This window comes from Neoarius graeffei, chromosome 16 (genome assembly GCF_027579695.1).
Source record: "Neoarius graeffei isolate fNeoGra1 chromosome 16, fNeoGra1.pri, whole genome shotgun sequence".
Taxonomy (NCBI): Eukaryota; Metazoa; Chordata; class Actinopteri; order Siluriformes; family Ariidae; genus Neoarius; species Neoarius graeffei.
The window spans coordinates 21,836,056-21,863,910 of record NC_083584.1 but is presented as its reverse complement, the minus strand read 5'-3'; the positions used below and the strand labels follow the sequence as shown (position 1 = coordinate 21,863,910).

General features: G+C 42.6%; 1 protein-coding gene across 2 annotated transcripts in view; it reads right to left on the bottom strand.

Moving 5' to 3' along the window:
* LOC132900497 (serine/threonine-protein phosphatase 6 regulatory ankyrin repeat subunit A-like) overlaps nucleotides 1–27,855 on the bottom strand; it is a 195,131-nt gene that overhangs the window by 12,674 nt on the left and 154,602 nt on the right. For both annotated transcript variants that reach the window (XM_060942622.1, XM_060942621.1), the window contains exons 19-21: nucleotides 25,149–25,236; nucleotides 24,940–25,057; nucleotides 8,559–8,778 (exon numbers count right to left, since the gene is read on the bottom strand). In XM_060942622.1, coding sequence (XP_060798605.1) covers nucleotides 8,559–8,778; nucleotides 24,940–25,057; nucleotides 25,149–25,236 — 426 coding nt within the window. The remainder of the gene's footprint in view (nucleotides 1–8,558; nucleotides 8,779–24,939; nucleotides 25,058–25,148; nucleotides 25,237–27,855) is intronic.

Here is a 27,855-nt window from a genome sequence, read left to right as displayed (position 1 = left end):
GCTTTGTGTTTGCCAGCGACTAGGACAAGTATACGTGAGTGATTGTAAGCCAAATTCAGGAAACATCTACAGATAAACTTGTAGAAGTTCCATCTAAAAGAACAATACCAGAGACCTATAGTGCTTTTGGATGTAATAACAGACGTGGAGATAAGCCTGGTTTAAGTTTTCACCGCTTCCTGACGAACCCAGGATGAGAAAAATGGTGAGCTGCAGTGAAACGGGAAGACTGGATGATAAAAACGTCCCCGTGTGTGTAGAGAACATTTTATATCAGGTTAGTATGAAAGCTCTGGGCAAAGTTAAAATGTAGATCTGGATGTGGGCTCTGGACGCGATATATTTTATTAGACCTAATGCTTGGCGAGACGAGCAGCATGTTTGTTATGTACTGATAATGCAGATGAGGCTAAATACCATAAAATATACTAGATCTTGGCCCTGGCTTGTTTATTACTATTAAAAGTCCATGTTTGAGCTTACCTTTGTCATAATAAGGTATTTTTCTTTATCGGGAATTTCCCATAGCATTCTGGCACGAACCCTGCCTCGAAATCTTGGTAGGCATCTGTACTTTTGTTTGCCTTTAGCATCTCCAGTGTATTTAGAAGTCCAAATACTAAATAGTTCAGGATGTTGTAGTGTCCCAAATCTGGTAGCTGGTTTGCCAAACACTTTTCAAGTGGAATAAATACATTTGTGAGTAAAGAAGAACCCACACACAGATGCACAGATACAGACACAGAGAGAGAGAGAGAGAGAGAGAGAGAAACAAAGAGACAGGACAGAGAAAGATGGAGTGTCCGAATAAAAGAGAGAGCAGTGTGCGGAATAAATATGTTTGTGGGTAAATTATATGGATCTGTGATGCCTGCCTGTTCCAGCTTTTGGATGTAACGCAATCTGCTAGTATAAAATATTTTTTTTTTTATAGTTTCAAAGAGACTGTACTGACCACAACTGTTTCAATTTTCATTAATAATTGTCGCAGCTGTTTCTTTGTTTGCCCGGCAATATGGCGGATGTCACGTGATAAACAAAACCCTGTGACATCAGTGAAAGACCTCTATACTACGGCTGTAGTAGATCATCTGGGTATCGTTCGACTACTATTAAATGCCGATTGAGTATTCAGACGCCCTACAGATAATGACATACTGCTTCCTGCGTACCATAGAGTACTGAAGGCAGTACGAGTATTTAGATGCAGCCTATGTATGGGAAACACTTTCCAAAAAAAATCCTTGAAAACACATCCGAGTCATTGCTAAACTGACAAGTCTTTGCAAATACCAAAATTCTGTTGGAAAATCAGGCCAAAAATCTCGCAATGTGCACTAATGGATAAACCGTGGGAGACGGTCACATCCACTGTTAATTTGGTCAATGAAAATTCAGATAAGTATTCGCTGATGACCTTTTTATTTCATGACTAAATGAAAAAATATCTGTGAAATCTCAGTTCATTATGCCCTGACGAGTAAAGTCGAGATGAACTCGCTCGCTCTGCTCGGGCAGACAACCTCGATTAGAGTAGCCATATCAAAGCACTGGTTCTTCCCTCCATAAAAGTCCAAACTCGCTCTCAGCCAGGCTGTTAGAGGACAGAAATGATATCTTGAAGGTAAATATTAATCGGAGCAAACAAAAATCCATTCTGTATGCTCGCTCACAGGCACTGGTCAGATACTAGTGCTAATACACGAGCGTCTTCGCTCGTGAAAACAGTGTGCTTTGGTGAAAGCGTGTTTTAGCCTTTCCTGATTGGAGGTGAAGCGGAAGCTACGTTTTCAGAGGCATAACATGAGCTTGATTAAATTTAAACATTTTATTATAACTGGAGTAATATATTAATGCTATTATTTATGAAGAAGCTGCTTTATGTTCAGCAGTTTTCAGTAGGGTGGAGAAGAGAAGTGCACTAAGGTTACAACAAAGCTGATATTTATCTCATCTCATCTCATTATCTCTAGCCGCTTTATCCTGTTCTACAGGGTCGCAGGCAAGCTGGAGCCTATCCCAGCTGACTACGGGCGAAAGGCGGGGTACACCCTGGACAAGTCGCCAGGTCATCACAGGGCTGACACATAGACACAGACAACCATTCACACTCACATTCACACCTACGGTCAATTTAGAGTCACCAGTTAACCTAACCTGCATGTCTTTGGACTGTGGGGGAAACCGGAGCACCCGGAGGAAACCCACGCGGACACGGGGAGAACATGCAAACTCCACACAGAAAGGCCCTCGCCGGCCCCAGGGCTCGAACCCGGACCTTCTTGCTGTGAAGCGACAGCGCTAACCACTACACCACCGTGCCGCCCGCTGATATTTATTTTTGATCTAATTTATTTTTATTTATTACTTTTATACAGTATTATTTATTTAAATGTATATTATTATATGACACAAGCTACTTCTGGTAAAATCATGCGCTCTGATTGGTTCCTTGACGGGCAGTATTTTCCCGTAATGCCTGTGGGCGATTACGGACTTTCTTTCCAAGGTGCCGGCTTTCAATATTGCAAAAAAACAAACAAACAAACAAACAAACAAAAGGACCAAAAAAAAAAAAGATGAACTGGAAATCAAAACAGAATCAAAAACAGCCAAAAGGACAAACAAGTCACTGAGTTATTCAAGAAATGAGCAACGAAGAGCATTCAGAAACCTCTAACCGAAATTCAGTTTTGAAACCGCTAGCTGTTTATTCTGCACGTGACTCAACTACGTTACAAATATAATGTGACTAAAAGCAGCATCGTGCCTCATTTATAATGACCATCTATTTTTTTCTTAGAAATAAAAAAAAAGTCATATAATAAACTCCTTATTAACCTGCTGATGATGCAGCAGTCGCAACCCACTCACAAGAGCAGCTCCAGGCTCTCATGTCATCCTTTGCTGTTGCCTGCAATGAATTTGGCCTCACCATTAGCTTAAAGCATATACGCAGAGCCATGGCCTCACTTTTCGTTTATAAATGCCTTGAGACCTCAAGAATGGCACAGGAATAGTTTTAAGCATTATCAATCTAATATGGTACTTTTTACGATTAAAGAATGACTTTGACGTCCGTAACGTCACAGCAGGAAGTCTATCGGTCTCATCGCCATTTCCGCTATACTAAAACACAGAGCTGACTGCAACTCCGATCCTCCGTTTTGAGCTAATTTATCGCCATGCCACGTAGATGTGTTTTTGGACGGTGCAGCAACACGACAGAAGGTGGATTTACGTTGCATTCATAGCCCAAGAATGTTCAAACTGCAAAGATTTGGATGTGTTTTGCGAGAAGTTCACGGGCACACTGGGCGCCTATGAAGTGGTCTCTCCTCTGCTCTGCACATTTTACTGAGGACTTGTATGAAACCTCTGATCTGTTGAGGAGCGTTGGCTGTAAGCCCGTATTGAAAGAAGGTGCAGTACCAACAATTAAAGGAAAAGAAAACTACAAGAAAAAGGAAAGCAAGTTCTGTTGCACCAGTTCTCCCGGAGCGTGAGCCGAGAGTTGCTGCTAAAACTCGGGACGGAATGGGATGTGACATATTATCGCTCGGGCAGTGCGATAATGCAGTTGTTGCTAAAACCGGTGACATCCTGTCACGTGTTTCAGTAATTCCCTGAGCCGAGCAGTAACAGCGGAGTACTCAGTAATGGACAAAATGGAGAATGAGTGGAGCAGCCGTCTGACTTCTCCGCTGGATATGCTTGCCTCAGCAGCAATATCTCGCCCTTATGTGGAAGAAGTGAATGAACGGAGAACTGAAAGTCAGATTGTTTCAAAACAATCGGCCACAAGATCGGCCTTCAAGAAGCGAGAACACAGACGGGTAAGATGCGAAGATCATTTGGATACAAAACAACAACACTCGTTTACCTGCATTTAGATTAATCCATCTCATCTCATTATCTGTAGCTGCTTTATCCTGTTCTACAGGGTCGCAGGCAAGCTGGAGCCTATCCCAGCTGACTACGGGCGAAAGGTGGGGTACACCCTGGACAAGTCGCCAGGTCATCACAAGGCTAGATTAATCCATGTAACTTGTATTGTGTGTTTTAAGTTAGCGGTATAAGATTATTTAATTTGCTTCAGAATGTGATTGTCTCGGTTCATCTGATTATTTAATTCGCCTTTTACGTTTTATCAGTGAAAACCCATGCATGTACATGTATGTTGCATAAGTTATAACACCCATCCTGTTTTAATGAGAGTCACATGAGACTGTCTCTTCAATTCTATCCAATTCTCTAGACGGCTTTATTTCATAAGGTGGGGGCCTCCGTGGCCGACGTGTTACTATCGGATTCACTTTCCGATGGTTCGAACTGATATGGTTCTACATGTGTAGCAGTAGCATGTACACACACACACACACACATTATAACACCTATCCTGTTTTAATGAGGGTCAACCCACAGTCAATGAAGTCAAATCAGTCTTAGTTGAGCAAGTCAGTAACGGTATTTCTTACTTTCACCATAAATTTTTATTTATATGACTTTGGTCTAGAGCTGTAAAAGGTCTCGGCCTTAAAACCGGTTCCTGCTGTGACGTCATGCACTCAGGGCTGGCTGGCTCAGCGGGGCAGCTCGAATGCCAACTTTGCGGTCGATTTTAACTCTCAAATATATATATTTTTATTCCCATTTATGCAGCATACAAGAGTCAAGGATGGAGATACTATCCACTCAGAAATTTATTTAAAAATAAAGGTTCTGTGTATCTGCTTTAAAGGTCATAGGCAAGGGTCGGAGGTGAAACGTAGAACATCAACTTTATTGTCTAGAAGAACGACCCAAAAAGCGAATTCAATCTTCCTAGTGTCTAATTTGCACCCTAAAATTGAATAAAACGGTTAAAATATACTGCTTTGCCCAATTTCCGAAGGTTTGTTTACATCTCACTTGTGCGCACTTTCACCGCCAGGGGACCGTCGTCGTGCCGTCATTTAAGCCAAACAGACCGGGAGCAGCTCTGTGTTTACCTGCGAACCGAGCACACGTGTACGGACTTTGGTCGTGAGAGGTTGTGTAAAATGTCTGATAGAGATTTTGAAGTAGGAACTCTCCAAATTGAATATCGAGAGGTGAAGCCATATATGTATGAACCTGTGGCCGTTGCGAAGCAATCGGTGAATGTGGCTCACTGGTTTGACCGTGCAGCCTCGGAATCGGACAGCGACTCGGCCGACTCTGATCGCGGTGACCCCAGACCTCAACAAGACTCGCGCCCAAACGATTTATCCTGGTAATTAATGATATATTCCTTATTTTGCCGTAATACTAAACAAGAGCCCTTTTGAAGATTAATTAAACCGCCCTCCCTAGTGGATATAGGGAACGGTTACTGGACAGTGCGCAGGTAGGCCACATTAGCCTGCCATCCGCGGCATTATACTATTTATAGCCGACTCTAAGCGAGGAAATATCCCTTTGTCTCATTTCCACAATGATTGTACAGGATCCCTCAGGATTCTTGACTTGTCAATTGCAAGCAAAAGTAAAAATGTTTATCTCCAATCTTCTCCTTTTTGCTTGAGCGTTGCTGATCTGTTTCTTCTTTGACTACTTGATTTTGTTTCACACGCACAATCCACTCTCTCCGCCTCGTCTCCTCTTCTGGAAAAAAACAACCCTCTGGCTTCATGCGCACAATCCTCTCGCTCTGCCTTGTCTCCTCTTCCGGAAAAAAACAACCCTCTCGCTCTGCCTCGTCTCCTCTTTCGGAAAAAGCCAACCGTCTCGCGCCGCCTCTTCTTTTTTGGAAAAAGCCAACCCACTCGCTCCGCCTCTTCTTCTCCTTTTTCAGAAAAAGCAAATCCTCTCGTTCCTCCTCTTCTGGAAAAAGCCAATCCACTCTCTCTGCCTCTTCTCCTCTCTCGGAAAAAGGTAAAAACTTCTTCCTGAACCGGTCCTGTTGTTACAGTTCACTGCACAACAATAAGGCATGGTTTTTCTTTGGAAATTCTCAAACGCACGTCTGCACTCAAGCCGAACGGCAATGCAAGTAAACGGAAGTGGACTCAACTCAAGCGGTTTGTTTGTCTTGAATGACGTCACACGCCGAGTGGTCACGAAAATCGCCAAACAGATATTCGCCGCGATCCTCGCCAAGTTATTTTAATTATTACTTTTTAACAATACTTCTTGGGACCAGAAGAAAATTACAGAGGGTTTTTTAACATATAAAAGTTTCAAATGTGCATAAATTGAAAACCGTTGCCTAAGAGCTTTAAAGAAGACTCAAGTGATGGGACAAGGTGTTGATCAGCCTCCCTTCATCACAATTGCTGACCAGGAGCTGGAAACAGTCAATGACTTCATTTACCTGGGCTCTTTAATCTCCAACAATCTGTCCTTGGACAGCGAGATCAACAGACTCATTGGAAAGGCTGCATCAACCTTTGCCAGGTTGTCCAAGAGAGTCTGGACCAACAACAAGCTCATGGAGCACACCAAGATCCGAGTGTACAGAGCCTGCGTACTGAACGCTCTGCTCTATGGCAGCGAATCTTGGACCCTGAGATCCAGGCAAGAGCAAAGACTCAATTCGTTCCACATGCGCTGCCTGAGGCGTCTCCTGGGAATCACGTGGAGAGACAAGGTCCCCAACAACATAGTGCTCCAGACGGCCAACATCACCTCCATGTTTACCTTGCTGAAGCAGAGACGCATGTGCTGGCTAGGACACGTTTCCCGCATGCCAGATGGACGTATCCCTAAGGACCTCCTCTATGGAGAGCTGGCATCTGGTCGCAGACCAGTCAGCTGTCCTCAGCTTTGCTACAAGGACACTTGCAAGCGTGACCTCAAAGCTCTCGCCATTGACAAGAACTCCTGGCAGATGCTTGCAGCAGACAGATGTGCCTGGAAACTGGCGGTGACGAAAGGTCTATCAGTTTTTGAAGAGAGCCACATGCAGAGAGCTGATGAGAAAAGAGCTGCCCGCAAATCTCGTCCTACACCTGTCAGTGCTGCCACACGGTTCTGCTGTGCAAAGTGTGGAAGAGACTGCCATTCCCGCACTGGACTCTACAGTCACAACCAAAAGTGTTCCTAGGTCACACTCCCATGGTCCTCCGGGATCTACAGCTGCCTACTACAACCTTGTTTGCTCGGCCTTTACGGGAAAATATCAGACCTCAGTTGTTTTGTATGGCTCAGTCCATCCTGTCAAGACCTTGGTCTGATATATTCTCGTAAATACCTCATGCTCAGTTAATAAGCAGTTATTTTTTTCCTCATGTGGTTTCCATCAAATCCTGCGCTCTGATTGGCTGGCGAGCGGGTCCGTATCCTACGATATGGACCCCAGTTATGGACCTCTGGCGACTCGCTCATTCACAACAAACATAGTAGCATTTTTTGTCAACATTTATCTTTTTTTTTTTTATAAGATTTATTTATAAGATTATCAAAAATCTTATAAATTTTTGCCAGCATTTCTCAGGAGAATAGCATTAATTTTACAGCCTGGATAGCGATAATGACAGTGTTCACAGCGAAAGCGAGTTTTACTACCCTGAGGAAGAAGAAAGAAAACATTTCAGGAGAAAGATAAAAACCTGTAATTTGCTAACGCCGAGCAAAAACATGGCTGAATCCTGAATGACTCAATTTTGTATAAATAGGGGACTACATAGGCAGCAAAATGTCGTTGTTTTCCTGCCATGGAAGTGCACTTGTATACCGAGGAGGAAGCCATTTGCATTACAGCCGTGAATGAGGATTCAAAACGGTGGCTCGGCTTGGTTTTCCCTTTCGGGCGCTCTCGTTTTCTGTTAGAATTTGGTAAAGAAAAAAATAAATATATTATTTACCAGCTTAAGTTCGGTCCATATCGTGAAATACCATGACCTCTGCCTTGAATACTGACCTCGGCCCAGAGGGCCCCTCGGTCAGTACTTTCAAGACCTTGGTCACGATACGGACCTCCCAGCTGGTAAATAACATCTCTTTTTAATAAATATATTATTTACCAGCTTAAGTTCGGTCCGTATGGTGAAATACCGCGACCTCAGCCCAGAGGGCCTCGCTCAGTACTTTCAAGACCTCGGTCACGGTATTTCACGATACGGACCTCCCAGCTGGTAAATAACACAAATATTATTATTATTATTATTATTATTATATTGATTTATCACATTTTTTACATTTATTTTTCAATTTGTTTTTCAGTTGAATTATATTGAAAGTACAATAAATTCATCTGTTAAAAAGTTTTTTTTAAGGTTGAATAAATGCATGCATAATGTTTCCAAAGTCAACAAGTAATCGTGTTAAATGAGAAAATTATGACTAAAACATTGACGAAAATCAGACTAAAATTAAAGCCGAGTTCCACTGACTAAATCTTGACTAAAACTAAACAAAACAAAAAAAGAAAGACTTAAATGTGACTTTAAACCAACGGCAATTTTCAGTAAGTGATTAAAATTAAAACTAAATATAAAATTCTTGTCAAAATTAACACGAGTAACGTCAATGAAATAAATACCGAAAGCGTCTCCACACACACTTAAGTACCGTGTTGTGTACTGAATGTTATGTACCGTTGTAGCAGGCCCAATGCAGTGGGGTGTATCCACATCTGTCCATGATGACCGGCACTGTGTTTTGGGAGTGTGCAGCCTGCAGCAGGGACCCCAGCACCCCGATGTGACCACACGCTGCTGCCAGGTGCATGGCTGTGCGTCCTCTACTGTCCCGCACACCCACACTGGCCCCATGCTGCAACAGCGCCTCCACACACGCCTCGTGCCCTGTCACTGCCTACACACACACACACACACACACACACACACACAAGATTAAATGATGTCCTTCAAAATGAAAATTCCAGGTATATTGAGAACTCTATGTAACACTCTCAGGTAGAGAACAGGTGGCTTAACATTCTCTCTAAAACATGATTTCTCTCTTTATAGGATGCACAGGTCACTATAACAGTGTTCACTCATCTGGGTTTGGTGAGATTTCTACGAATCGTAATGCCCGAGGACTGCAATCTATAACTGAAGACAATTCACTGATGCACATCAGTGACCATGTACAGTACTGTGCAAAAGTCTTAAGCATCCTATAAACTTTGTTATAGATTTCTGTTTTGACTTCTACATTATCGAGCCAGTACAAAAACATTTTAGAGTCCAAACGTTCGTTTTCCAGCACAAAATTAAACATTACAGAAAAAATAAAAGTTTGTATCTGAGCAGCGTATTACATAAGAGAGCACTTTTCAGATTAAAAAAGAAAACATAATGAAGGCTGCTGGGTTTTGGTGCAAAATGAAGACGCGAGTGTGACAGTCAAAGTGTCCAGAAGAACTGTGGCTGGTTCTGTAAGATGCTCAGTAAAACCTACAGCTCATTGGACCTGAGGATACCGTATTTTCTGGACTATAGAGCGCACCTGTATATAAGCCGCATCCGCTCTATTTAAAAAAAAAATTTTTAAAAAAGATATACAAGCCGCACCGGGCCATAAGCCGCAGATATCTATGTTGAAAAATTAGATATTTACTGCATGTACAGAACGATTTTGTACTGTAAATGTACATGTATGTACCTGAACAGATTCTTTCCGAACAGTGCCTTTTAACACGGCAGCAACTTTGCTGATTAAAACGGAACAGAACCAAGAGAAAATAACCGGTATTTATTTACCTTCATTTCTCCTGTGTTTGAAACCACAAGTCACTTTAATCATCTTCGCTGGATTTGAAAATAATTACCAGTTAGTAATTTGTCGTGCGTGTTCGATCTGCTAATTCTTCTTTGCATTGATTTTTCGTCTATCTTATTTTTGATTCTACTTCCGGTTAGAGCGCCCCTAGCTCTCTCTTTTTTTTTTTTTTTTTTTTTTTAGTCACCCAGGTTAGTTGTAGAATAGGCTCTTGAACCATACCCCAGTCCAGCAGGTGGCGGTAATGCACCTCATACGTTAAGTTGCCAACCGCCATAAAAATCCAAGAAGAAGAAGAAGAAGAAGAGCGCCCCTAGCGGTGGAAGAAAAATCCACAGAATAGCCGCACCTTTGTATAAGCCGCATGGTTCAAAACCTAGGAAAAAAGTAGCGGCTTATAGTCCAGAAAATACGGTACTTTTTTTTAAGCAAAGGGTCATCTCACACCAAATATTGACTTTGTTTCATTTATTATGGCTTACTGCTTATAGAATTTTTTTTTTAAATATTGAAATATATTATATCCAAGATATATATCCCAGGGATGAGAGTGGGTGGTCATCAAAAAAGCAGAAAACAAGATAAAGGTATGCGAGGGCGCCCAAAGCCAACGGGGGGGGGGGGATACTCCCCCAGGAAAATTTTGAAAAATAAGGCCTTACAAACCACTTTTCCTGCAATCTGAGCTGTAGTAGATAAAAAAAATCTCTGTTGTCTTTTTTATACATTTACATGAAAATATGTTTCAAATCAATAGAAGGATTGTTTGAATTCAAAATAAAATCACATTCTACATTCAAGGGTATGGTTATAATTCATGATCAACAAAAATGACAAACTAAATTCACGTTAAACTTAAGTTCTATTAATTATCAAAATGTTCATATATTATATAAAATTTCTTAGGGTGACTGACCTTTTCTCCCAATGTCCTCATTAGTTGCATAGGATTTCTTCAAAAAGTCTTTTGAAATATTTAAGTTTTCAAAATTGTCAGCATTAATTCAGATTTACTGACTATCATATACATGTTCAATGTATGAAATCAAACGAATGCTAAGTTTATGGGATAATGTCTATGTACACTTTATACAATTATTTATAGTTCACAGTCACTTCTCATTTTCATTTGATCATTTCGACTTCTTCAGCTTTTTGGCCAAAGACAAAAGCTTGTCAGTCCCCTCTTTTGTAAGAACGGTTATGATTGGCTATCATGCTCTCGCCGGCGATGTTTTGGCCAATTACATTGTAGATAACACATATTCTACCACGAGACTTAGCGAGACTAAAGATGGCGAAAATGTAAACATGTAACGTCGTCGTAGGAATGAATTACGCTTGAGTATCACGAAGGAACATACCCCAACCCCCCCTCCCCCTCAATAAATGAAGAAAAAATTCTCAATGGGTTTGGCATAATATAAAAAGGTCGATTTTTACTCGGAAAAAGCGGAAATCCGCCGAAAAGCGGAAAACTCCCATCCCTGATAGCCATATATCCAAGATGGCGCCGCGGACGGTTGCCTCGGTACTTTGCTCTCTCGTACTTTCTATGTTTTTGTGTATTTGTTGTTTTTTTTGCGCTCCTTCGCTGGTCACATACTCCAGAGAAGAACTTATAAACATTGGAATAACCACCAGTAAAGTTTTTTCATCGGCTTTCATTGATCTGGAAAGTTTTCCAGAGCTACTTGTTGGAGGAGCAGCAGCTCTCTATGGTCGCCGCTGAGGATGCCGGAGATACTGGGGGAAGCGAGCCGGCGTGCTCGTCAGACTGAGGCAGCGGGGGTTTTGCACTGCGCTCCCGTCTATTCACCTGGCTAACATCCGCTCTCTGGCCAACAAGATGGATGAACTGCTGCTCCTCAACACAATCAACACGGATTTTAACAGATCTGCTGCCTTGTCTCATCTCATCTCATTATCTCTAGCCACTTTATCCTGTTCTACAGAGTCGCAGGCAAGCTGGAGCCTATCCCAGCTGACTACGGGCGAAAGGCGGAGTACACCCTGGACAAGTCGCCAGGTCATCACAGGGCCTGCTGCCTTGTGCTTCACCGAAACCTGGCTCGGTGAGCACATCCCGGACACTTCTCTCCACCTGCCTGGAGTTTACCTGCACCGAGCAGACCGCGAAACGGAGCTCACGGGGGAAAACGAGGGGAGGTGGAATCTGCTTTTACATTAACGAAGGTTGGTGTATTGATGTCACCGTTCTAAACGAATCGGGCAGTCCTCATCTGGAGACATTATTCATAAACTGCAAACCGTTTTATGCTTCGCGAGAGTTTTCCTCGTTTATTCTGGTTGGCGTTTACATCCCCCCTCAGGCGTTTATTAATGAGGCGTTACAACACCTGACTGACCAGATAAACAACGTGGAGAAAAAACACCCGGACTCTTTGCTCACTGTTTTGGGGGACTTTAACAGAGCAAACCTCAGCCACAAACTGCCAAAATATAAACAACACATTAAGTGTCCCACCAGGGACTCTAACACTCTGGACCATTGTTACACTCAGTGCGTTTACATGCACATAGAGAAAATCGAATTTCTGCCGTTGCTCGACTGAAATCGAAGTTCTAAATGCCATGGAAACACCTTAGCTCGGCTGAAATTGAACCGAACTTGATTTCTCGTAATCGAGCTACACGACCTAGATTATGCGATTTTTGCCGAGCTACTTAGTGCATGTAAACCCTATCGAGCTACGTAGTCGAGCTACTTACTTCAGCACTGCCCCTTCCGGAAGTGACAAGTGACGAGACCACAAGCGCCTCGGTCGGCATGACAACAGTAGTAGCGAGCAGCAGAAGAGGTCAGAAGGAACAAACGAAGAAGAGAAAATGGCGAGCAGAAACGTGCACTTCTGGAGCAATGAGGAGACAGAGTTCATGCTCATTCAGCTTAAGGAGTTGAATATATTAAAATTCATGGACGGGAGAAAAACGCGCAATGGAGAACACGGAACTGATAGCTTTGTTTACACTCTTGAATAGCTCTTCTTCATGACGACAACCAGAAGTGTACCGACACGATGGGGCGTGTAGCGCCACCTGTGGCTCGGGTGCACAATGTACCTCACACAATAGCTCGATTTCCTTGTGTGCATGTAGGATTGGATTTCTCTGGCACCCCTGCTGGGACCCTTTGCTCGATTACCGACAGTAGCTCGATTTGGATGTGCATGTAAACGCACTGACTATTTTTTAAAGGACTCGTACCACTCTGTCCCCCGTGCAGCCTTGGGACTATCTGATCACTGTATGGTTCCTCTTATCCCGTCCTACAGGAAGAACCTGAAAGCTGCTAAGCCTGTAGTTAAGACGGTGAGGAGATGGTCCGATGAGGCCAAAGTGGAACTACAAGCCTGCTTTGACTGCACTGATTGGAGTGTTTTTGAGACTGCAGCCTCAGACCTGCATGAACTGACTGATACTGTGACATCCTGCATCAGTTTTTGTGAGGATGTGTGTGTGCCTACCAAAACCTTCCGCATATACAACAATAAACCCTGGTTCACTGCAAAACTCAGGCTACATCCACACAACGGCAACGAGATGCTATTAAAAAAAAATATCGCGTCCACATGGGCAACGGATCAGTAAAATATCAGGTACATATGGCAACGCAACGCTTGCTGAAAACGATGCAATACACATGCCACACCTCTAGAGGCGCTGTAAGACGGTCCCTTCGGAGACACCAGAACAATAGAAGTAGTAAGGACGCATGCGCATAAACTATTATGCGCGAGACTTCATATTAGCCACAAAGTCAGAAAAATCTGTTCGTAAAATTACATTATAATGACCAAATACAATGAAAAGTATTTTTCCAGTCTCACCTGTGAAAGGTAATCCCATGTGATCTCGTTTGGACGGCAAACCTGTTGGTACAGTTAAACGCAGCACATGAATGAGGCATCTTTATTCTCCGCTTTGACCCATCCAATATGGCGGCGAGGATGACGTATGATTCTACGCGGAAGGCGGCGTCTTTAATGGTCCGGAATAAATTGAATGCTACACGTTGATGGATTAATTTGTTCTTCTACGCCCTTTTTGAGGAATGTATTGTAGGACTTAAACCAACATCTGAAGAGGTGAGATCGCTCCTTTTTTTCCCTATTTTTGCTGGCGGGATTGACTCTCACTCTCTCTCTCACTTTGCACCATTACACAATAAATATTCACAGTGAAAATATTTTGTAAGCGCGTTTCATGAACCAAGTTATAGGATTTGTTGACAACTCGCATCGAGTTCGTCACACTTCTACCCGGCGTGAAGCACATGTGGTTGTGACGTCATCGTAAACAAATCCGTTCTACTCATCCAGACGACTTCGCAACGGCGCCGTTGCCAGATCTTTCCACTCTGGAACCCGTTCTCAAAAGATTTCGTTTTGGGGCACCCAAAACGCCGGTGCCGTGTGGACGCCAGGCCAAAACGATAAACAATTTTATCGGATTCACCTGAATCCGTTGCCGTGTGGACAGGGCCTCAGGCAACTTCGTCAGAACAAAGAAGAGGCCTACAAAAGTGGAGACAGAGTTCTGTATAATCAGACCAGAAATACACTGACAATGGAGGTGAAAGCAGCTAAGAGGAGCTATGCTGATAAGATTAAAAACAGCCTTTCAGCAAACGATCCGACATCAGTGTGGAGAAGCCTGCAGAACATTACTAACTATAGGAGACCATCCACTAACACTGCAGTGAACCATCAACTGGCTGACGAGCTGAATGTGTTTTACTGCAGATTCGACACATTCACACCTCTCCCCCCTTCAGTCATTAAAGGCCCATTTACACCCCCTGCCATTCTGCCACCCCCCGCCTCTGACCCCCCACCAGCACTCAAGATCTGTGAAGAGGATGTCTGTCAGTTTTTCCGCAGACAGAAATCAGGAAGGCACCTGGCCCAGATGGCGTGTCACCCTCTTGTCTGAAGGTCTGTGCTGACCAGCTGGCTCCCATCTTCACCCAGATCTTTAATAGATCCCTGGAGCTGTGTGAAGTCCCCTCATGCTTCAAACGCTCCACAATAATCCCGGTTCCTAAGAAAACCAATATCACAGGACTGAATGACTACAGGCCTGTTGCCCTCACATCTGTAGTCATGAAGTCCTTCGAGAGACTGGTGTCATACCTGAAGGACATCACAAACCCCCGCTGGACCCCCTGCAGTTTGCCTACCGGGCAAACAGGTCAGTGGATGATGCAATAAATATGGGTCTACACTACAGCCTGCAACACCTTGACACTGCAGGGATGTACGTCAGGATCCTGTTCATGGACTTCAGTTCGGCATTCAACACCAATGTTCCAGACATCCTCCACACCAAGCTCACCCAGCTCACTGTGCCCTCCTCCACCTGTCAGTGGATTACAAACTTCCTGACTGATAGGAAGCAGCAGGTGAGGATGGGGAGCATCATATCCAGCACTCAGACTATCAGCACTGGCGCCCCCCAAGGGTGTGTGCTCTCCCCACTGCTCTTCTCCCTTTATACCAATGACCGCACCTCAAGAGACCCGTCTGTTAAACTCCTGAAATTTGTGGACGATACAACAGTCATCGGCCTCATCCAAGATGATGACGAGTCTGCATACAGATGGGAGGTTGAACGGCTGGTTTGGTGGTGCGGTCAGAACAATCTGGAACTGAACACGCTCAAAACTGTGTAGATGACAGTGGACTTTAGGAGGAGCCCCCCCACTCTGCTGCCCATCACCATCACCAACAACACTGTGACTGCTGTTGAAAGCTTCAGGTTTCTGGGTTCCACAATCTCTCGGGACTTGAAGTGGGAGACCAACACAGTCACCATCATCAAAAAGGCTCAGCAGAGGTTGTACTTTCTGCGCCAGCTCAGGAAGCTCAACCTGCCTAAGGAGCTGCTGACACAATTCTACTCTGCCATCATTGTCTGTTCTTTGCTCTTCCATCACTGTTTGGTTTGGATCGGTCACCAAACAGGAGAAGAACAGACTGCAACAGACAATAAGGTCTGCAGAGAAAATTATTGGTGTCAACCTGCCCTCCATCCAAGACTTGTCCAGAGTCAGGAAATGGGTAACATCTCTGCGGACCCATCACACCCTGGTCACAATCTGTTTAATCTTCTCCCCTCAGGGAGGCGATATAGATCATCTCATCTCATCTCATTATCTCTAGCCGCTTTATCCTTCTACAGGGTCGCAGGCAAGCTGGAGCCTATCCCAGCTGACTACAGGCGAAAGGCGGGGTACACCCTGGACAAGTCGCCAGGTCATCACAGGGCTGACACATAGACACAGACAACCATTCACAGCGATATAGATCACTGTATGCAAAAACAACCAGACACAAGAATAGTTTCTTCCCTCAGGCTGTCTCTGTGATGAACAGCTAAAATCCAGATTCATATATCAGTAATATCACTTGCAAAATATCTGCACACTCATACTGTCATTCTGTGCTCACTGTTACTTATATTTATACTTATTTATATTTACTATTTCATCTTTGCACTATGCACCATATTGCACCAAAAGGGAAAATCCTTTCTGTGATGAACAGCTAAAATCCAGATTCATATATGTGACACCTCACCGAATCCAGGGACGCATGTCGGCCGAAATGAATCCGAGATAATCGCAAAAGAAGCATTTTTTTCCCGAAATTTGTGATTTTCGGTTTTTTCCATCATGTGCAAGTTGAGATCTTGAAGAATGCAATCAGTATTTCAGATAATAGACTGTTTTGTTGGAAAAGCATACATTTTTTGTTGCAAATTGTCTCATTTTTGTCAGGACTGTAGCCTGCTGGGGGGTGTGGGTAAATTACCATATGGGCCATTCACATGATGATTTAAGTCTTTTGTTTGGTTTTTTTTGCGAATCAGCTGTACGATACGAGCTGAGCTCGTGGCTACTTAAGCTGCATACAGGCATGTAATTTCACTATGGAATGAGCAAGCTAAACAGCGCGCAGAGGAGCTGAAACACCGCGAAGCAAAGAGACACACGGTATTTACATCGGAGATGATAATTTCTAGCAAAAAAACCGCAACCAAGAGGAAGTATTCTAGGACTACATTCCATCAGAGGCATTGATGTGTGCAAGCAGGGCTCGAAATTAACTTTTTTTCTTTGTGTCCCCCAGTGGTCCCGAATTCTGTGTTGTATTGTCCCGAATGGAAGCAATAGTGTCCCCATTTTTTTCCTCTCTGAAATAACCAGTGGTTAATATTATCATATGAAGTTACTATTATATTTGTAACTATGCGATTTTGAACCCTTTATATCATTTTTACAATAAGTCACAAGACACAAGCGACACGTCCTATACATCATCTACTTCAAAATTACAGTTATTGCATTTTCAGTTTATTAAACTTTGGTGATCTCACTGTATGAATAGATACCCGTTTATTTAAAGGGGCCAACTAGCTCATTCAGAAAATGTTTCAACTCCCTACATCTGCAGTACACTTTAGTTGAAAATAAGACCCCTTTTATGTTCATTTCATCTACTTATACCTTGAATATCTGTTGGCACTTATAAGGCCAACTTATAATTTTCACCATTACCGTTATCCATAGCCCTGTGATGACCTGGCGACTTGTCCAGGGTGTACCCCACCTTTCGCCCGTAGTCAGCTGGGATAGGCTCCAGCTTGCCTGCGACCCTGTAGAACAGGATAAAGCGGCTACAGATAATGAGATGAGATGAGACCGTTATCCATTTTTATGAACTTTCCGTTATCCATTACCGTTACCCATTTTTATGAACTTTCCGTTATCCATTTTATGTACTTTCCGTTATCCATTTTATGTACTTTCCGTTATCCATTACCGTTACCCATTTTTATGAACTTTCCGTTATCCATTTTATGTACTTTCCGTTATCCATTTTATGTACTTTCCGTTATCCATTACCATTACCCATTTTTATGAAAATTCCGTTATCCATTTTATGAACTTTCCGTTATCCATTACCGTTACCCATTTTTATGAACTTTCCGTTATCCATTTTATGTACTTTCCGTTATCCATTACCATTACCCATTTTTATGAAAATTCCGTTATCCATTTTATGAACTTTCCGTTATCCATTACCGTTATCCATTTTATGAACTTTCCGTTATCCATTACCGTTATCCATTTTATGAACTTTCCGTTATCCATTTTATGAACTTTCCGTTATCCATTACCGTTATCCATTTTATGAACTTTCCGTTATCCATTACCGTTATCCATTTTATGAACTTTCCGTTATCCATTACCGTTATCCATTTTATGAACTTTCCGTTATCCATTTTATGAACTTTCCGTTATCCATTACCGTTATCCATTTTATGAACTTTCCGTTATCCATTACCGTTATCCATTTTATGAACTTTCCGTTATCCATTTTATGAACTTTCCGTTATCCATTACCGTTATCCATTTTATGAACTTTCCGTTATCCATTACCGTTATCCATTTTATGAACTTTCCGTTATCCATTACCGTTATCCATTTTATGAACTTTCCGTTATCCATTACCGTTATCCATTTTATGAACTTTCCGTTATCCATTACCGTTATCCATTTTATGAACTTTCCGTTATCCATTACCGTTATCCATTTTATGAACTTTCCGTTATCCATTACCGTTATCCATTTTATGAACTTTCCGTTATCCATTTTTATGAACTTTCCGTTATCCATTTTATGAACTTTCGCTGCCGGGTGCAAATGTTAGCAACATCAGCATAGTGTCAGGTCCGAGCCTAGCTGTGCTGCTGACTGACTAAACTTTCTGAACTAGAAAGACACCAAGAAAACTCACTTATTCTGTTGAACGGTATCTTCCGTCAATATCATCCACATCATTCCTGTTGGATTTTATAACGTGTCTAACAGTGTTCATTCAGTTCATTCAGTTGCTAGCGTTGCCTGCAGACCAGGCGATGACACTTTGGATCCTGAAGGTCCCGGAGACGTTATGTCTGGGCTTTCAGTTTCTTCCCCGCGGTTGGTCCGCTTCAACCACTTCAGCACTTTTGTTCTGGCAAGAGTCGGCGCAGCGTGTGCGGTAGCAATTCCATTCCAAGTCCATATAATGCGGACACCGGCCGAAGATTCTAGAACAGAATGCGCTGCTCTGTAGCCTACGGAAAGTGTAGCTACTATGTATTTTTCGCTGTTAACGTTTTAAAATTAAAATTGACAAATTAGGTGAATGTCTACGTATGTGTTACGGCTTTGTAAATAATAATGTAGAACTTTTTTTCTAGATCTATTTTTTTCCATTGTCCCGGGATTGGCCCAGATATGATGATTTTGTGTCCCGATGACATTTTTTATGGTCCCCGGGACACCGTTAGTTTCGAGCGCTGTGTGCAAGGCGCCGTTTCTCTTTCTGATGGGGTGAGTTTATTAATCTAAGGCTGTGTGGTTATTTTTGCATGTAACGGAGAGTGTTGTGGTTTGGTTACATGAAACTAGTGTTGTGTTAGTTGTGTCATCATCGTGCTATCTTTCTTTCTAACGGTGTGAGTAATTTTTCAACCACAAAACGTTAAAGTATACTTTAGGACTTATTTTTGTACTTCATAATTGTTTTGGGCATACTTTGCATGGAAGGAAAATTGACGTGGTGATCTTTGTTTACATGAAAGTAGTATTGTGCTAGCTAGTAGGGGGTAGGGCTTTCCTTAATGTCATGCAGATGAGCACCATTATGTGCCCGCCCTACACCCAGAGTAGCTGAGATGGAAAACTTTGAGGGCGATTTTCTCCCTTTTCTGTTTTAAGAGGTATGCACTTTCAAAAGGCCACACATTCTTCAAATATTGTCAGATCTCCACATGGAAGGCATCATTGGAAAGCTTAGAAACTGTACTTTCTGAATCTGTCAATAACTCAAAATGCCCCTGGGCAGACATTTGTCCCGGGATAACGTTATCTGACACATATCAGTAATATCACTTGTAAAATACCTGCACACTCATACCGTCATTCTGTGCACACTGTATACTTTATATTTATTTATCTATTTCATACTTGACTTACCTGGATTACTTTGCACTATGCACTTATTGCACCATTTTTTTTTGTTGTATACGCTTATCATCTGTTTTGTACTATGAGAGCTAAGTGAAACTGGAGTCAAATTCCTCGTGTGTCCCCACATACCTGGCAATAAAAGTGTTTCTGATTTCTGAAACATTTAATTTCATTATTTTTTAAGCCATTTCTGGTCTACAGCATTTATTTACACGTGCCTAAGACTTTTGCACAGTACTGTACATCTTTACATGCACATTAACAAGAATCTGATTATTAGCTCATTTTTCAGCAGTGTTCATGTTTACAGAGTGCCAACACTGCTAACAAGAAAATCCCAGCAGGGAGGGAGAAAAAACAGAATTTTACTTTGAAAGCAGAAAGAGACGGGGGGCACACAATTCTGATATGACTGCTGTTTTTGGAAAAAAACAAACAAACAAACCACCCAGCGCCTCTGTTTTTTGCAGTGAGAGACGAGGTCACAGTCCCACCCACTCGTTTCATACTGGCTCACAAGCCTGAGACTCATGAATTAACAGACATGGTTAAAGCCAGTGTGAAGTGAAAGTGACCGCTACCAGAAGCAACTGTGTTTTCACATCCTGCATCCTTTCCCCTTTAGTGAATTACATGATCTGCCAGGCTGCTTGAGCTTAAAAAGTAGCAAAGCAGCTAAACTACAGATGTTGCAACCTTGGTATACTATAATGTCTTTTATACAGTGGTGCTTGAAAGTTTGTAAGCCCTTTAGAATGTTCTATATTTCTGCATAAATATGACCTAAAACATCATCAGATTTTCACACAAGTCCTAAAAGTAGATAAAGAGAACCCAGTTAAACAAATCAGACAAAAAAATTATACTTGATCATTTATTTATTGAGGAAAATGATCCAATATTACATATCTGTGAGTGGCAAAAGTATGTGAACCTTTGCTTTCAGTATCTGGTGTGACCCCCTTGTGCAGCAATAACTGCAACTAAATGTTTCTGGTAACTGTTGATCAGTCCTGCACACCGGCTTGGAGGAATTTTAGCCCATTCCTCCGTACAGAACAGCTTCAACTCTGGGATGTTGGTGGGTTTCCTCACATGAACTGCTCGCTTCAGGTCCTTCCACAACATTTCCATTGGATTAAGGTCAGGACTTTGACTTGGCCATTCCAAAACAATAACTTTATTCTTCTTTAACCATTCTTTGCTAGAATGACTTGTGTGCTTAGGGTCGTTGTCTAGCTGCATGACCCACCTTCTCTTGAGATTCAGTTCATGGACAGATGTCCTGACATTTTCCTTTAGAACTCGCTGGTATAATTCAGAATTCATTGTTCCATCAATGATGGCAAGCCATCCTGGCCCAGATGCAGCAAAACAGGCCCAAACCATGATCCTACCACCACCATGTTTCACAGATGGGATAAGGTTCTTATGCTGGAATGCAGTGTTTTCCTTTCTCCAAACATGACGTTTCTCATTTAAACCAAAAAGTTCTATTTTGGTCGTATCCGTCCACAAAATATTTTTCCAATAGCCTTCTGGCTTGTCCACGTGATCTTTAGCAAACTGCAGACCAGCAGCAATGTTCTTTTTGGAGAGCAGTGGCTTTCTCCTTGCAACCCTGCCATGCACCCGATTGTTGGTCAGTGTTCTCCTGATGGTGGACTCATGAACATTAGCCAATGTGAGAGAGGCCTTCAGTTGCTTAGAAGTTACCCTGGGGTCCTTTGTGACCTCGCCAACTATTACACGCCTTGCTCTTGGAGTGATCTTTGTTGGTCGACCACTCCTGGGGAGGGTAACAATGGTCTTGAATTTCCTCCATTTCTACACAATCTGTCTGACTGTGGATTGGTGGAGTCCAAACTCTTTAGAGATGGTTTTGTAACCTTTTCCAGCCTGATGAGCATCAACAACGCTTTTTCTGAGGTCCTCAGAAATCTCCTTTGTTCGTGCCATGATACACTTCCACAAACATGTGTTGTGAAGATCAGACTTTGATAGATCCCTGTTCTTTAAATAAAACAGGGTGCCCACTCACACCTGATTGTCATCTCACTGATTGAAAACACCTGACTCTAATTTCACCTTCAAATTAACTGCTAATCCTAGAGGTTCACATACTTTTGCCACTCACAGATATGCAATATTGGATCATTTTCCTCAATAAATAAATGACCAAGTATAATATTTTTGTCTCATGTGTTTAACTGGGTTCTCTTTATCTACTTTTAGGACTTGTGTGAAAATCTGATGATGTTTTAGGTCATATTTATGCAGAAATATAGAAAATTCTAAAGGGTTCACAAACTTTCAAGCACCACTCTCTCTGTCTGTGTGTGTGTATATAAATAAAAAATAACGGGGTGGCACAGTGGTGTAGTGGTTAGCACTGTCGCCTTATAGCAAGGTGGTTCTGAGTTCATGCCCAGCTTGTCAAGTTAGCAAGAAACCACAAAGTGCAAACTCTTCCACTCTGAAGACTTTCCCACGGCACAAAACTGACTTTTTATTCCAAAGTGCTGACACGAGAGACTCTTTCCATAAATGTTAAACAAATGCATCTTACAGAAAACATCAACATTTCAATGACGAGATTTTTTTTCCTTTGTTAAATAACAGGCTTTTAAAAGATATACAGGACTATGTTCAAGGCTTAGGCACCCTATTTTTTTCAGACAAACTTTAAAACAAAACAAACAAACAAACAAACAAACAGTTTCTATCCCAAAGCAATCATGGCTTTAAACTCAAGTGTGCAATAGAACTATTCTTGGCCCTATCCCCAATGTGCAATTTGTGTATATTATAATATTTTATATATATATATATATATATATATATATATATATATATATATATATATATATATATATACACTGTATTGTTTTGTTCGCAATGAACTGTGCTAAACCCTCACAATTATAAAGTTAACGCTGTTTTATTTTTTAAAATGCAGCAGGGCAATAAAATACCCACAAAAACACTTTTTGCTTTTTGCATAAAGCACGCACATCTGTTCACTCCCGCTCCCAAAAACATGAAAAATATCCCTTTAAAGCTCATAGGCAACGGTTTTCAATTTACACACATTTGAAACTTTATATGTTAAAAAACCCTCTGTAATTTTCTTCTGGTCCCAAGAAGTATTGTTAATAAGTAATAATTAAAATAAGTTAGTGCGGATCACGGCGAATTTCCGTTCGACTATTTTCGTGACCACTTGGTGTGTGACGACATTCAAGACAAACAAACCGCTTGAGTTGAGTCCACTTCCGTTTACTTACATTGCCGTTCGGCTTGAGTGCAGACGTGCGTTCGGGAATTTCCAAAGAAAAACCCCATGCCTTATTGTTGTGCAGTGAACTGTAACAACGGGACCGGTTCAGGAAGAAGGTTTTACCTTTTTCTGAGAGAGGAGAAGAGGCGGAGAGAGTGGATTGGCTTTTTCCGGAAGAGGAGAAGAGGTGGAGTGAGTAGGTTGGCTTTTTTCTGAAAAAGGAGAAGAGGCGGAGCGAGTGGGTTGGTTTTTTTCCGGAAGAGGAGACGAGGCGGAGAGAGTGGATTGTGGGCGTGAAGCCAGAGGGTTGGTTTTTTTTTTCCGGAAGAGGAGACGAGGCGGAGAGAGTGGATTGTGCGCGTGAAGCCAGAGGGTTGTTTTTTTCCGGAAGAGGAGACGAGGCGGAGAGAGTGGATTGTGGGCATGAAACAAAATCAAGCACTCAAAGAAGAAACGGAGCAGCAACGCTCAAGCAAAAAGGAGAAGATTGGAGGTAAACTTTTTTACTTTTGCTTGCAATTGACAAGTCAAGAATCCTGAGGGATCCTGTACAATCATTGTGGAAATGAGACAAAGGGATATTTCCTCGCTTAGAGTCGGCTATAAATAGTATAATGCCGCGGATGGCAGGCTAATGTGGCCTACCGGCGCACTGTCCAGTAATCGTTCCCTATATCCACTAGGGAGGGCGGTTTAATTAATCTTCAAAAGGGCTCTTATGTAGTATTACGACGAAAGTAGGAATATATCATAATTACCAGGATAAATCGTTTGGGTGCGAGTCTTGTTGAGGTCCGGGGTCACCGCGATCAGAGTCGGCCGAGTCGCTGTCCAATTCCGAGGCCGCACGGTCAAACCAGTGAGCCACATTCACCGATTGCTTCGCAACGGCCACAGGTTCATACATATATGGCTTCACCTCTCGATATTCAATTTGGAGAGTTCCTACTTCAAAATCGCTATCAGACATTTTACACAACCTCTCACGACCAAAGTCCGTACACGTGTGCTCGGTTCGCAGGTAAACACAGAGCTGCTCCCGGTCTGTTTGCCTTGAATGACGTCACGACGACGGTCCCCTGGCGGTGAAAGTGCGCATAAGTGAGATGTAAACAAACCTTCGGAAATTGGACAAAGCAGTATATTTTAACCGTTTTATTCAATTTTAGGGTGCAAATTAGACACCAGGAAGACTGAATTCGCTTTTTGGGTCGTTCTTCTAGACAATAAAGTTGATATTCTACGTTTCACCTCCGACCCTTGCCTATGACCTTCAAGGTCCGTTTAGAACAGATAAAAAATGTGCGATTAATCGTGAGTGGACAATAATGCAATTAACTTGCGATGAAATATTTTAATTGATTGACAGCCCTAATATATCTCACACCCCCCACACCACCTGATATCCTAAACTTTTCTACTTAACTATAGATTAGAGGTGAAAAAACTCGAGACAAGCTCACAGATGGACTTTGCAGTCATAAACACTGAGTAGTCGTGTTAGCAGCTCATAACCTTGAGCCAACTCGGCTCAATCGCAAGGCAAGAAATGCAAAACTTGATGGTTTTAAAAAAATGATACATTATTAAGGAAACTAATCAATCAATGGGTCACCCCTTCACTACCTACTTGTAAGATTTACAAATCAGTCATGCTACAACACCTTTCTAGCAAACAAAATTCAAGTAAACGCTTTATGGCGTGAAAAAGGACGAGTATTAAAGAAATACGACTACTAAATCACGTAGGCTCAGTTTTCTTCCTGTCAGACTAAACAAGATGGAAATGTTGCCAACATCTGACTTTTTTCCAGTTCAGATTATTGCTACATGTGAACACACTCAGTTCTCCATCACAGGGAGAAATATATGCACATGTACAAGGAAAACGCTTATACAACTGTATAACGTATGTGCAACAGACCCCGCGGTGAAGAGCTGTCCTGCCCCACTTGTCTCTGGCTCCCACATTGGCTCCTTTGCTGATCAGGAAGTAGACACAGTCCGTGTGGCCGTTCAGTACCGCCAGCATCAGAGGAGTTCTGTTACAATCACAATCACGCCATCAATCAGTACAAAATTCATTCAACATATGACTAATACTTCAACTTAGCATGTCTGTGTGTCACTCACTGTCCATTCCCGTCATGGACGTCGACGGCTGAGGGTGGGCCAGTGTTGCTGATGAGGAGGCGGAGACATTCTGAGTGACCGTTCATGGCTGAGACGAAACAAGGTCCGGGATTAGAGCAGGCAGAAGAGGGAAAGAAAAAAAAAAGCACAATGCATGAAATTGAAACATGGACTGATATATGTGCTTGGTAAATTCTGTCATCAGGGACACAGACATGTTTAAAAATCTCAAAAACACTGCTGTACCTGATGCACACTTGCATCAGCAGCACACATACTAACTAACATGCTACTAATTAAATATTAGGACAGTTAGAACAACTGGAAATGATGACTGGGAAAAAAAATATATATATGATATACGAAAAGCCAGAGAACAACTCCTATATGTGTATCATCCACACATCACATCACATTATCTCTAGCCGCTTTATCCTGTTCTACAGGGTCGCAGGCAAGCTGGAGCCTATCCCAGCTGACTACGGGCGAAAGGCGGGGTACACCCTGGACAAGTCGCCAGGTCATCACAGGGCTGACACATAGACACAGACAACCATTCACACTCACACTCACACCTACGGTCAATTTAGAGTCACCAGTTAACCTAACCTGCATGTCTTTGGACTGTGGGGGAAACCGGAGCACCCGGAGGAAACCCACGCGGACACGGGGAGAACATGCAAACTCCGCACAGAAAGGCCCTCGCCGGCCCCGGGGCTCGAACCCAGGACCTTCTTGCTGTGAGGCGACAGCGCTAACCACTACACCACCGTGCCGCCGTGTATCATCCAGAGACTGTAAAAATAACAGACAAAGCTTCTTCGGCGTCACTCATAGGATTTCTGAAGAACGGGTTTGAAGCTCAAACAAGGAGGCTACGGGTGTCGCCATCTTGGCAGCACCTGACCGCCCAACTCCCAGCTAGTCCATAAATGGAGAAAGGGGCGGGGAAAGTGAAGCCTGGCTGCTGGAATAATACGGATGGAACACGCCTACTAACCTCGAAACCAACAAGCTACTGGCTAAACTAAAAGAAGCCGCTCCATAAGATACAGACCATAACCTCAAAAAAAAAAAAATATCAACAGATCTATAAAATGGTCTCGTCTCGTCTTCATCCGCTTATCCGGGGCCGGGTCACGGAGGCAGCAGTCTGAGCATGGAAGCCTAAACTTCCCTCTCCCCAGACACCTCAGCCAGCTCCTCGGGAAGAACACCAAGGCGTTCCCAGGCCAGCCGAGAGACATAGTCCCTCCAGCGTGTCCTGGGTCTTCCCCGGGGCCTCCTCCCAGGGGGACATGCCTGGAACACCTCCCCAGGGAGGCGTCCAGGAGGCATTCGAAAGAGATGCCCGATAGGGTGGTCCCGAAATGTATGGGAAATTTATTTTTTTTTTTTTACCAAAAAACATTCCGACCACCCTACCATTTTTTACATAGGCTAAAAGAAGGCAACAAGCAAAATTTCAGAAAAATTGGTTAATATTTAGAGGTGCTACACGAGGTTGCAAATCGGGTTAAGCCATTAATATTAGTTGGTGCGTAGACTGTTGCAGAGAAGATCTCAAACCCCCAAAAAGTCACAGTTCTAGAGGGAATACGCCACTTCTATGAAAAAGAAGAGGCAGGAAGAGTTTATAGACTGATAGAAGGTTAACTTTCATGCGCTCAGGCAGGGGTGGGCAATTATTTTTTTTCCATGGGGCCACATGAAAAACAGAAAATTTTGTGGAGGGCCGGACCAAAAGGCTGAACTAAATTCTGCATAATATTAATTGTATTTCTTTATATAAAGCAGTAAATAACATTGTTTTTACAAGCTAAGACTGGTAAGAGTATGGAAAAAACGAGGTTGCCTTACAAAAAATGTCATTTATTCAATCAGATTTCCCAAAACAGTGGTTAACAAAATGTGAACGTTTGTACCTTTTTTTTTTTCAGTCACATTCACCCCGAAACACAATAAAGACATCACAATATTGTCTTTCTACTCCAAATATCAAACAAGATACATCATATTATAATAATGATGCCGTGTAGGTATCAGATCTACAGATCGGCTCGGGCTCCGGCGCCTGCTGGTGACATCACACTATGTGATTGGCTGGACCGTTTGAAGGATGACGTACAAGTTTGTGGTTGGTCTGGACAAATTACGGAAGTAGTTATCGCGGGATTAGGTTTCGTGGGATTTCATGTCGCGCGCATTGCGTTTTTGTTGAACACAACTTCAAAATAAAAGCACTACACATTCAGTCCATGCATGAGGTAAAATTAGAAAATATGTTTATTTTGTAATTTCTAATTAACCTTACGCGGGCCGGTCAGAATGAATCAAAGGGCCGGATGCGGCCCGCGGGCCGGAAAATGCCCAGGTCTGCGCTAAGGGGTTCTTAAACAATGAGCACTGATCGTAATATGCTGATGAAGTTGTGAATGTTTTTCTTTCTGTTTTTCAGATGGCTAGCAACAGTAACACAAATAGCACCGGTGGTGCAAAGCACAAAACCAGAAAGGACAATCATGTTTGGTTAATTGGTCCCACTTCCAAGGAACTGTCTGGGAGAAAGCTTCCTTCTGCTCGGGAAGTCCTTAGTGTGTTCTTTTATCTCCACAAGATACCATAATACCGAAGGGTTTAGAAAATCACAGACAAGTAATAGCTATTGTTACTTTGAACACAGGAAGTTATATTACTGTATTGTTTG